General features: G+C 29.9%; 2 protein-coding genes across 2 annotated transcripts in view; one reads left to right on the top strand and one right to left on the bottom strand.

Moving 5' to 3' along the window:
- mRpS6 (mitochondrial ribosomal protein S6) overlaps nucleotides 1–3,219 on the bottom strand; it is a 4,665-nt gene extending 1,446 nt beyond the window's left edge. Inside the window, exons 1-3 of the mRNA XM_014433972.3 lie at nucleotides 3,067–3,219; nucleotides 2,853–2,992; nucleotides 1,871–2,035 (exon numbers count right to left, since the gene is read on the bottom strand). Coding sequence (XP_014289458.1) covers nucleotides 1,871–2,035; nucleotides 2,853–2,992; nucleotides 3,067–3,111 — 350 coding nt within the window. The 5' untranslated portion in view covers nucleotides 3,112–3,219. The remainder of the gene's footprint in view (nucleotides 1–1,870; nucleotides 2,036–2,852; nucleotides 2,993–3,066) is intronic.
- Nucleotides 3,220–4,894: 1,675 nt separating this feature from the next.
- Nucleotides 4,895–12,954, top strand: part of Pbgs (Porphobilinogen synthase) — a 12,428-nt gene continuing 4,368 nt past the window's right edge. Inside the window, exons 1-6 of the mRNA XM_014434024.3 lie at nucleotides 4,895–5,054; nucleotides 7,614–7,741; nucleotides 9,375–9,522; nucleotides 9,603–9,701; nucleotides 10,450–10,570; nucleotides 11,415–11,644. Of these exons, the coding sequence (XP_014289510.1) occupies nucleotides 7,614–7,741; nucleotides 9,375–9,522; nucleotides 9,603–9,701; nucleotides 10,450–10,570; nucleotides 11,415–11,644 (726 nt within the window). The 5' untranslated portion in view covers nucleotides 4,895–5,054. The remainder of the gene's footprint in view (nucleotides 5,055–7,613; nucleotides 7,742–9,374; nucleotides 9,523–9,602; nucleotides 9,702–10,449; nucleotides 10,571–11,414; nucleotides 11,645–12,954) is intronic.

Raw genomic sequence — 12,954 nt, 5'->3', positions numbered from 1 at the left:
TTTCTCTTTTGACCGCAACCCTGACCATCTCCCTATATATATTACAATACATTTTTTATCCATTGTATCTTTTTTTTCTTTCATTGTAACATTTGTTTTCTTTCTTGCCCATTGTATCATATACATCCTATCCTTTCATACATTTCATTATGTTGATTTAAATTGTTTTTCATCATTTTAGACACCACTTACATATCTTATATTAATTCCATTACTCACCATTTACATTTTATTCTGCACTTTTCATTATGTTTATTTCTTCAACACTCTGTTTTTCATTTTTCATAATTTATTTTGTTTAATTCTTACTTCTATAATATTTTATTTCATCTTCTATTTTTACCAAGTAAATACTATCTACTTCTTAGTTAATAATCAACTACTTACCACTTAATTCATTGTTACGTATATTTCCAAAATTGTTTATTATTTTCTGGAAGATCGCTGATTGACCGTTTGTATTATTAATAAATGGAATATGGTCTGGGTGCCGTAAAAAAAAAAACCTCAAATAGTAAAAACTATGTTTATTTGAGCCATAAAATAAAAATAGATAATTACTCTTTGAGTTCGTTTTTTCTCAAAACTGGACCATATTGTTGATTATTTTCCTTTATTTTTATGTTTATCTGAGTGACAACTGTTATCTCTGTTTTTAAAAAAAAAAAAAAAAAGCTCTGATGGAAGGCCTTAAATCCAGATAAAAACATTGGCACAAATAAATGATATTTTGCTTATTTGTGTATTTTTTACTGACCACACCCCAACCTTCTCATATTAATTTATGGTCAGCTATAAACACCTCATTAATTTATTGAACTATTTAATCAATATTGTAGATGGTCATAACAATTAAAAGAAAGTTTGTTGTCTTGATAAAAATAATTGTTCAAAATGTTTATTCATCGTAATATGCTTCTAAGCATGTTAGCACAGGCTAATCCTCAATCGATGGCTTTGCTACGCCCAAGTTGTTGGGTCTATATAAATAATAAATGGCAATTTCTACCATAGCTTCTGTTTTGTTTAGTGGTACAAACTTAATCAATAAGAAAAATAGGAAGAGAAGGTCATTATTAAATAAACGTCAGTAGAAATAAGGTTTTATTCAATACGAGTAGTTAAGATATTAATTAAGTAAAATGGCAAATGAACGCAGTTTTAAATCTCTGATAATGTATATTAATTAACATACATTAATTGATTTAATAAAAAAATAAAAATAAAGAAACAACAGTAAAGATCAGTGAATTACAGACAAAAAAAAATACTGATTTGCATAGGATAAAACAAATCAGCCCATACCTCGATAAACTAGACTAGCGGTTCCCAAAGTGGGTGATGTAGTATGTTGGGATGCCCCAAGTGAAGGCATCCTTTCCCAAATTTTACAAAAAATTAAAACTCAAATGGCAAACATTTCAGCATTTACTCGGCACTTTTTTCTTCTTTTCCTAAATATTCAACCACTCAAAGGATAATTTTGGTGACATTTTTAGCCTATGAAGAGTTCCGGGGAAAAATGATTATGGGACTGCTGGATTAAACTTCTTATGAGCCATGTGAAGCCACTTTAATAATGCAGCATAATGAAACTAATCAATTGTGCGAGATTAACAGAATATTACTATTTATACAAACCAGTCTTAAAACTATACAATACCAAGTAATTCACAACACTAAAAATTTGTAATAAACACTTATTACAAAAAAAAAAAGAATGTTTTGTTTCATTTTCTAATTAAATAAAAACTAAAAAGTTCAAAGAATTTATTTTAATATGAAAGAAACTATCAAACCTAGATTCCTCTGTTTAAAATATTCTTATAGTTTATTAATTTTTATAGGTAATGTAAACCATATTATATACCTGTATGGTGCTGGTTTCATTTCTTCTTGAATATTGCACTCATGATTAGAGTCTTCTGGCTGAACCTTGTAAATTTTAGAGCGTATAATATCAACATCTCTGTTATATTCATGTTTTAAAGCATCCAGCTTAGAGGGAGGTGCATCAAAAAGCAAAATAAAATAACTAAAAATAAATAATGGTTCACAATATATAAAAATAAGCTATTTTAAGTTGCAAATGAATTCACACAATGTTGAAATATTTTTTCAACAATCTAGTTTTTCTCATGACACTATAATTTAAAATAAAGGTTAGCATAGAGCTCAGGACAATAAGTCATGATAATATGTAAAAACGTGTCATCAGTGGTACAAAGCTGAGAAACTAAGTAAGTTACACCATAAATAGATCAGCACTTATGTACACCAAAAACAGGAGCAATGGATCGGGTGGTCTACAAAAGAAAATACTTAGCAGGTCTCTGACAGTTTAAACTGCTACTGAAGTGATAATATATTCAAGAATTAATAATTAACAGCACATCTGCCAAAGGCCATACATTCAAAATAGATGATAACTTAGAAATAATTCCCAAAAAGGAGAATCACACATATCAAGATAACCAGCTGTTGATTATTATAAGAGCAGTTTAAAAATTATTCATAAATTATGACTAACACCAAATGGTAAAAAGCAGCAAGCTAAATTATGACAAATCTATTCATTAATAGACCATAAAATCTGTATTTCACTGTTTTTGCCAAAACCTCTGACTGCTTAATAGATGTCTGAATAAATACAAATCTGCCTTCTCTTAAGGGGAAACCAGAGTCCTCTCGGGAAAATTTTTAGTTCATTTAAATAACCAATATTATGTCATTTTATACTTGACTATAACAGGATAAAATTCATAGAAAAAGTAGAGCAGATTTTTTTCAACTCTATATCCAAAAGTAATCCCTAGGGAAACATTCATAAAAAATAAATTCTAATGGCATACTTGGCTTCTCTGTGAACTACTCCATGAATACTGGTTTTGAAGGGCATTGGCCGCCTCCCTAAATTTTCTATGCTCCTTATAAAACCACCACAATCAAATATTGAATTGGCAGTTCGTTTAAGAATGCCAACAATATCAGGCTAAAAACAATAACAATTACTAAAACACAATTTTTCTCATTAAAACTAAACACTGATAATGTTTTATTGTCTACCTTAGATAAAGTGCGTGTTAATAAAGCTAATTCATAAGAAGGCATGATTGAGACAAACCAACGAAACCTAATACAATTTCAAATATTTTCAACTAAAGTAATAAGCCATTCATTAACGCCCGACAAAATGTTAACCACTTAGATAGAAGGCATAGCACATCGGTTTACAACTTTCCTCTCTATAATTACAATAATAAATTGACAACTATGCTGTTGGAAACTTAAGTGACGTATTAATTGCTGATATCAAGATCAGAGTGTTGTTATATAATTAATTTCAAACACTTTATTTTTTTTTTTAATTTGAATGAAAAATATGAATATAAAGTTATTCGATACTAATGTTAGTATCTACCTATATTAGTCTGGTTCGATTTGTAGTTCGGACTAAACTAATTAATTGAATAAAGTATTAGTCTAGTGATGGCTTAAGTTTTTGTAGAATGATTATGAAAAAGTTTCAGATGTTCATCTCTTTTCGACTCAATCATTATCAGCTATTATGCTAACATGTCAGTCTGTGTGTGGCTTGATTAAAGCAGAATCCTTACCAAAAAGTCGACCATTCGTTAAAAAAACAATTATTCAAATATAATACTCTTACTAAATTGCTACTGTCCTCTTCCTATCCCACTACGGACTGACATTGGATCTGAAATTAAAATGGCTCCTATGAGCTTCGGTCGTCTGTTTATAGATTTATCATCAATAGAAGGATTTAGTTTTAATTATTTACGAAGAAATTTATCCACTCTTCAGCCTATACACCATTCATAACCTATGCAGCTATTTATATTTCCATCAACCTTTTATAAAGCTGATTTAGTTTATTCTCTAATATGATTAATGAAACAGAATTTCAAATTGAAAAAAAAAACCATTGTTTTCCGATTTCAAGTTATGCTGTCTTATCGAAGTTCGCGGAAAGCATCGTCTTCTTAACTATTATTCTATGAAGTTTACATAAAATTTTATCTAATCCCAAAGTTCCTTTCTTATTTTTTTTTTTATTCTAAGAAGTTTTCTTTCTTCATGATATATAGATCATTACAGTTAGCGTAATGAGTTAATATTGAAAATTGGTTGTGTAGTTTGCTCAAAACATTTCCTATAAAATCCATAGATTACGTAACACCCCTAAACACATTACCCTCCTTTTGGCTTTGTCGTAGTCTAATATCACAGAAAAATATCTGAGGTTTCAGAACTTTGGTAGAGGTACGTCTGTGGATTGAGACGGTTCAAATTGGATTTTACAGATTTCAACACGGACATAAATTCCCAACTACATTCTTATGGTACGTAAGTTGAGCCCAAAAATGAACCGTTTTTATGTATGATATTGCACGAATTAGACACGGATCAAACCTAAATAAATCCTACGATAGCCGCTGATGCCATGAGATACTCATCGCAGTTATTTCTTGTTGTCAGTTGGTTGTTTCCCGCGCCTAATTCTAAAACATTGCTAACTAAGAAGTGATCTTCGACAAATCTTGCTCTTTTGACGTCAATCAAGCAGTGTTTAACGTTTCGAGATGGTTGTGTTAGATTAGATGGTTCTGACTCACTTTGCTATAATTTTTGGAAAAGTCAATTGATAGGTCATTATATCTCGGAGATAGTTAAAATTAATCATATAGTAAAATGTAGTACAAAAAAAAACATACACGAAATATTTTTAATATTAGGGCTACTATTTAATATAAAATACTAAAACATTAAGAATAACGACTAAACATTACAAATGTAAACTGAATTATCATTATTTTATTGTAACAATGTTATTTCATTATTCGTACTTGGATTTTGGTAAGAACACTTAGTGTTATCGATATTATGTTACTGAAAATATAATTGACTATTGACGTATCTCTATCTCTGTTTGATAACCTGTTGAATTTGATAGGGTAGTTCAGTCATCTTTAAGGGTGACCAGTTAAAATTGTAATTAGTACAGTTTTCTGTTGTAATAAATATTTTTAAAGGTAATTTTTCATGTATTACTTTTGAAATTACTAGATTTATGATATTTTCAATTAAGGTGCATGATAAATACTTATCAAACTTTTTAGATTATAGTGCTGAATAATGTAAGTTTTGGGAATAGTATTACATTTTATGGCTTCATGATGAATAATTCTTTTTTAGTGTTCATATATTAACGTAATTATAATTTTTTAAAAGTATCATTTGTCATCATTTCTAATTAGAGATTATTAAGAATATTTGATTGAAATAAATTGGTATGAATCCATTAATCATTTTCATATCAATAGAAAAATAACTATCCGATGATTGGCAGTGATAGGTTGTACAATGCTATGAATAATATCTATCTATTTATGAAATTAAATATTGTGCCAGTGAAGCAAAACTTACCCTCCATAATGATTAATAGAGAAAGTGCTATATAACTTCCATTTGGTGTACAGTAAAATTAATCTGAAAAGCTGTAAAAAAGAAATGTACATATAGTTATGAGTTTCTTTGATTAAAAAAAATATTTGGACAAGTAATAATAAATTATTATTAATAACAATAAATAAAGGAAACGTTGGCAAATAAATAGTTTTAACTATTTTTTGTTCCTTTTTTACTGAATATGGAGACAGTCGGGGAGACTATCTCCATATTTAGAAAAAAAGTCAATCATTTATATGAAAATAAATTTCTCTTGGCGATTACTGAAACTTATTTTTTAACATAAAAATCTGCCTAAAGTCGACTGCACCTTAGGGGTGTTGAGTTTAGTCAACCCTTAAATTGTGTTGGTGTCAACAAAGATGAAAGTCATTTAGTTTCCAACTACTCCATTTTCTCACTGTAATCACTTCACTGTTTTATTTTTTGTTTTTTCTGAAGCCTGTGATTCTCTAGATGTATGTCAGTGATTTTAAGTAACCAATTGAATATGTGATTGTTAAATAACCAAAAAACAAATCTCCTTCCTCTCCCCTTCTTCTGACACGAGGTGTTGCTCAGGGGTCCTTAGTTTCACCAATCCTTTTTTTACATTTATATTAACGATCTTCCTGATTCCATTCACCACACACAGTACCACCTATATGCAGACGATCTTCAAATTTATCTGTCCTTCCATCCCTCCTTGGGGTCACCTTCGACCAACACCTCTCCTGGAATAATCATATTTCCCAAATCACTTCAAAATCCATTACGGTACTTAAACAATTCCAAATATTTCGTAATTCTATTCCTCAGAACACCTGTCAGGTCCTAGTATCCTCTCTCATCTTCCCCCACTTCGAACTACGGTTCCTTGGTCTATGGAGGGCTATCTGCAGGTCTAGAGTTGGTACAGAAGAGCCTTATTAAATGTTTTGTAAGATTTATCTTTAGGTTTCCAAGCTGCTCTCAAGTCTCCCGCTGGTATACCGAGTTGAAGTGGCTCTATCCAACCTCCCGAAGGCAATACCTCCTTGGTGTTTTCCTATTCCAAGATCTTAAAATCAAAAAAACCTACCTTTGATCTCCCCATTCTTTGTTCATTCATTCATTAAACACCAGATCCCAACCGACTAATTTATTTATGCCCTTCTATAGAACCACCTTCTTCAGCAAATCCTTCGTCATACGTGCAACCTCCTTCTGGAACTCTCTCCCCATCTCCATTCGCCAATTCTTTCCTTTAAACAACACCTATTTCTTCACTTATTCCATAACCAAACCTCCACATCATTATGAACAATATAGATAAGCATATATTGATTAACATTATAAATAGCAGTTAAGCCAAGATCTCAATGTAATTTCATTTGTTTTACTGGAAACTTTTAAATCCTTGCCAGACAAAAATCATAATATATTAACCATGTATTTATTCTTAGGGGACATATGTCCCAGAATAAAATTATTTTTTCATTTCATTTCTATATTTTATAGCATGTTTCCTTACATTAATGGCCTTAATATATCATTAGCTTTTAATTATGAAGAGTTAATTTAGCATGTTTTGTTTCCCTTGAATTTTTGTCATTTCAAAAATGATGAATTTATTGTTCTATAGAACCCTATCATGAAACATTTCTCACTGTCTCACAATCAGTTTTAGAATTTCCTACTTAGGTTGCTCTATTTGTAAGGAAACCATTATTGTATCAGAGTAGAGATGAGAATTACAAATACAACTTTTAATCATAATAACTATGCAAATTTATATGAACTAGTGATGATAGAAAATTGGAAGAAAATGTGAACTAGTGAGCAAGTTATGAGTAGTTACTTTTTAAAGATTATGATCCATCTCTTTCAATTGACCATGGGGAAAAACCTATTGCTTTAGCTCCAATTGAGTGAAGCCATTGCACTTTGTAGCACAATTAACATTGTTACTTCTTTTTGACAGTCTGAAGAGCTGCACCACCCATCCGAGTTTCCTTGTCACCTTTCTTTAGAGGACATTGAGGGAATCAAAATCAAGCTACTAGAAGTAGCCATAAGATATTTATAACTAAAACACACTTAGCAATAAGCAATAAGGTTTTTAGTTTTATCACAATATGACTTAAAACTTTTTTTTTTTTAAGATGGACAAAAAATTATCATATCCTTATCGCCGACTTCATACCGGCATTCATCAGCAGTTGTTGAGGAACTGGAGTTCTACAAATTCATTTATTACTCCAGATTCATTAATGTATCCAATATTTATTGTGTAAGTTTCTTTAATCATTGTTTGTTAAAATTATATAAAAATGTTTCTAATGTGAATTAACTATTCTAATTTATTTTTTTGTTTTCTCACCCTCCTATAATTGTAAAATTGAAACAAGTAATACCTAATAACTATTATCAAGCTTTTTTTGTTTTAATAATATTAATATGAAATATATAATTATCGGAATTATTAAAGATCCTGCTCTATTCTAATGAATGCATAACCAAAACTTTATAATAGTTTGAAAACAAGACTTTTATTAATTTGAAGCTTAATTCTTACCTGCACCATTACTACCCATGTAGTTTCTTGGGTTTAGTGATTGTTTCTTAGCCAATGATAATACAAGGATATGATGAGGTCAGCATCCTCTCTTAAGCAACAGATTTATCTTCCACCTCAATTAGCGATACCTCCATCATAAAAGGCTAAATAAATAATCTGTTGCTGCTAAACTCAATCCTGAGTCGAGCAGTTAACAGTCCAATACCTTTACCTCCTGGGGTACAGTGGAACTCCTCTTAACCGGGCTTGTGATAAAAAAAAAAAAAAAATATTTCTAATTATGGAAATTGAAGTGATTTTGCTTTTAAAAAATCTGTAAATGTTGAGAAAAAAAAAGAAGAAAATAACTGATTTCAAAAGACATTATTAATTCTTACATTGTACATACATTATCTTTTTAAATGCATTATAAAATCTATAGTACTTATTAAAAATGTCATAAAACAGTGTTATTCTACATTTTTGTTAATATTTCCTATTTTAGCAAAAGGAAAATGTGCAGTCAAAATAACTCAAATAGCAAATAAACTATTTATTATGGGGCCAACATTTTACTCCACTTTGCAAGGCTTCATCAGGATTTTCCGAATGAAGGAAAGCAAAAGAAGAACCATCTTCCTTTTATTAATTACACACAGTCAATCAATGATCTTCCAATATTTCCTTTTTAATTATCTACATCTCGAATTTACTGATCAAAACATGGACCTGCCAGGATCCTAGTCCCAATGTGGCCGGTTAACTGGGGATCTACTCCACTCCATTCCTGTCTTAATTCTTATCTTAAATATGGTAATTTAAGTTTTTTTCTGATAATTTGATGCTTTTTGCTATGTGTTTTACCCTTTTGGTCTCAACTAAACCTTACAAGAAAGAGTCTAATGTATGAAATAAGAAGTAACAGTTAAATGTTTATAAATATCATCAATATAATTTATTTATTTATTACAATAAATTTAAACAGTTTTGTTAATATGTATGCTGTTCTCATTTATTTAGTACATGATTATTTGAAAGGAGGAACTCTAAAAAATGAGCTGTTATATTGTTATTTAAGGGATTAATTTTATTGATAGTAGTGTGACTATAGTAATTTATTTATTAATTGACACTGTTCTTAAATCTCAGAATGACATTGATGTTTGTTTTAAAATATAGACTTAAGAGGTGTAAGATTATTTCTTAATGTAGGCATTCAATTTTGGCCTGATTGGTTCTAAATATATTATAGTAATTACCTTGTCAATATAATTCTAATCTTTTCAGTGTGATTAATTTAAGCCTCTAAATGCTTTGGAAACTTATTTTTAAGAACTACCCTTTCATTCATAACATTTTTTTTTAGTGAAGATCCTAATGCCAATGAAGAAATACCTAGTATGCCTGGAGTTTATAGGTATGGGATTAAAACTCTTCTATTGATTCTAGAAAATCTGGTTAACAACAATTTGAAGTCCATTTTACTTTTTGGTGTGACTAATACATTGATAAAGGTAAGCAATATCCACAATTCAAATAGCAGTTTTATTTATATTTTAAATATTACTGGATTATAATCAATATTAAATTTAAGGATGAAACAGGTTCGAATGCAGATTCATCTGAAAACCCTGTTGTCAAAGCGATACCTCTGATAAGACAAAAATGTCCTGAGCTTATCATTGCTTGTGATGTAAGTATAGAAAAAAGATTATTTTTATAAATAATGCGTAATGAAACCATATTTTTAAGCTTATTTATTTATTTATTTTTTTGGTGGGCTAGTTATCCATTAAATGAATATTTAGCATACAAAACCTTACCAGCTGTATACAGCTACTACTATAGTATTTGTTAAGAATTGAAATAGTTTTATTTTTAAGTATTTTTTAATAAAATAATATTTGATTTTGTTTTTTATAATTAAGTAATGGTTTATGTAATAAGAGACAGTAGGTGCAAATACTGAGAAAAAATTGAGGTGCACGTAAAAAAAACATATGATGTGCGATCGTGGGTGAGAGTATTTATTGCAATAGATAGTTGATTGCCACTCGCTAGTGTGAATGTATTTAAGGTTGGGATTATTTTTCTTAAATTGTCTAGAGTGAATATATCTGTTTGAGACAGAGTGGCTACAATATCGTAGAGTATTATCGAAAAGTGTTAGGGACAGAAGAGTAATGATATGCTTGAGAGTATAGTATACCACACACGAAGACTCATTTCTCATCCACCCACACTCATCTTATTATTAATTTTTAAATCAAGATGTTTTAATTTCATTTCACTTTTTTTTTTTTTTTTTTTCCAAGAAAATATGTTAAAAATAGTTTTTCAAATTCATGGTCAGTAATAATCTCTGTTACTACAATTTATAATTTTTGTTAGGCTTAAGAAAAAATATTAAGACAGTATTTACAGCTTGTATAATGTTACAGGTGTGTTTATGCCCATATACTTCTCATGGGCATTGTGGAATATTGAACTCCGATGGATATATTGATAATGACAAGAGTATTCAAAGGTTAAGTGAAATAGCAGCTTCTTATGCCAAAGCAGGTCTGTTTATTTGTAATGTCGGTTTCTGAAGGAGTAATTGTCATCTACTTTGCAACTTCTGAAAAGATTTATTATTCTGGCATGTCTAAATTAATTTCCTTTCAAATATCAAGTGGAATTAAATGGAAAAAAAAAATGTATATTTAAAATATCACACATTAATAGGTGATATTAATCTTAAGAAGAAGGTGGTCTGAGTAGGAGTAAAGAAATTATGAAAACAGTGGAAACTATTTTTTTCATTTACCATCACATTTTCTTCCTCCTGTCTTCTTGACATTAAAAATATATTGCATGTTGCATGAAACTTTTTGTCATAGGTTACATACAGTTAAAGCTTTTACTTTAACAAAATGTTTTAAGTAAGTTTTTGTGCTGTTGGTGATTACAACGTGGTAAATTATATCAGAAAAAAATTTATAAGAACATTTCAATTCTAAAAATGTCTTTATTTAACTGAAGAAAATCAATTTCTAATGTAAAAATGTTTTGGTTTATTTCTAACCAAAAATGTTTCCTTTTTTGTTGAAGGAATAAATTTAACCCCTCCCTCTTCCCAAAAAATTTGAAGTTTTATATTTCATGATTCTAATTTATGAAAATCTAATAGATAAAAAAAGAGGACAAATATAAAGTGTTATTTAATCCTTATACCAAACCCAACTAAAAAAGTAGGTAGTTTAAAAAAAAAAAAATCAAAATTTTAAGTCATGTACATCTTGTCAATCTTCATAAAAAATGATCCATTGTGTAACTATTCACAATATTTTATTATAAAAATTTTATATGTGACTATGAGAGAGTAAAAAATAGTAAAGTTCAACAATAAATTTATTTATTCTAGGTGCTCATATTGTTGCACCTTCAGACATGATGGATGGGCGCATAGGAGCAATCAAAGAACGTTTAGTTTCTTCAGGACTACACAATGTTAGTGTTTTGTCTTACTCTGCTAAATTTTGTTCCAATTTCTATGGACCTTTCCGGGATGCTGCTAAATCAGCTCCTTCATTTGGAGATCGGAAATGTTACCAGTTGCCACCAGGCAGTGCAGGACTTGCTCATCGTGCTGTGGTAAAATATTTCAGTATAATTAAAAATTAATATTCAAGTGAATGCAAGCTGAGTGTTTATTTTCACAAAAATTGTTTTATTTATCCAATTATTTTTATCATAAATAATCAGAAACTTTTTTTCGGTTATTTAGTAAAGTGAATTATTATTATTATAATTATATGGGCGACAGACCATGGAGGTGTAAGTCCTCGCGAAATGTATTTCCTAATACATTTACTCCTAGGCTATCCTAATAGTAAAGTGAATAGCCAAAAGATATTACTAAATTTTGTTAGAATCTTTAAATATCGGTTTAGATCCATGTTAGTATGTACTGAGGTTGTTTTGTTATTATAAATAACTTCTATTTTGTTTGTTTATGTGTGAAAGCTGACAGCTGTGATTTGGTTTTAGCATTTCAGTAACTAAGAATGCAGGCAAATTACTGTTCACAGAATAATTTATTGGTAATGATGTAATTGAAACATTTATTTTGGAAATAGAATAAGTCCAACAAGATCATTTTTTACTTTGTTTTTTTAGCAAAATCAAGATCTGAAAGTAGGTCTACATTGTAGTAGAAAGGCAACTAATGTATTATATTAATTGGGTAAAAACATTTAATATTTCCGAGTAGCAGCATTAAAGTGAACTTTTTAACACTACTGCAGTGTTGCGTGCTTGGTCCTCAACACCCTCTATTTTTACTATTCTCCTAGACTTATGACAGCCATGTACCTGTGTAGTCATTTTCTTCCTGTCAGTTAAAAGCTGAATCATCTCCGAGACCCCACATAATTATGTTTCTATGTATCTATTAAATATAATATTTCTTTAAATTCAAAACTTGTTAGGATCAGGGATGTCATTTTGAGGAGTGCCATGCACTTTAGTAATTTGAAAACCCAAAAATTTGAGATTTGAGAACCTACTTCAATTATTTAATATTTCGAGAAGTTATTTAAACGCTGTTTAGAGAGGCTGATGTCTAGAAAAATAATGAAGTTCTGGTAAAATTTTCCAAACTAAAAGGATGTTGGGAAATCCAGTCAAAATTGTTGAGAATTTTAGATTCCCTCTCATAAGTTGTAGTATTGATGCAAGTGATAGAATTAAATTAATTTTCATTCACTCACTCACTGTTGGGCGCTACAGTTCTTGTAGAACCTGAGCCTCTGCCACCACTCTTTCCCATGCCTCATGGTCTTAGCGGATTTAGCATCCTTTTAGGTAGCCAGCAGGGCTCCATCCTTTCTACATGTCTCAACCATCTTAGCCTGCTCTTCTTAACCCTAGCAGCACCAAGGGGGGGGCTCGCCGAGCCCTCA

The sequence above is a fragment of the Halyomorpha halys genome, unplaced genomic scaffold, assembly GCF_000696795.3.
Source record: "Halyomorpha halys isolate HHAL.00 unplaced genomic scaffold, Hhal_1.1 Scaffold1287.1, whole genome shotgun sequence".
Classification (NCBI taxonomy): Eukaryota; Metazoa; Arthropoda; class Insecta; order Hemiptera; family Pentatomidae; genus Halyomorpha; species Halyomorpha halys.
Note: the sequence above shows the minus strand (reverse complement) of the source record. Positions and strands in the feature narration are given on the sequence as shown.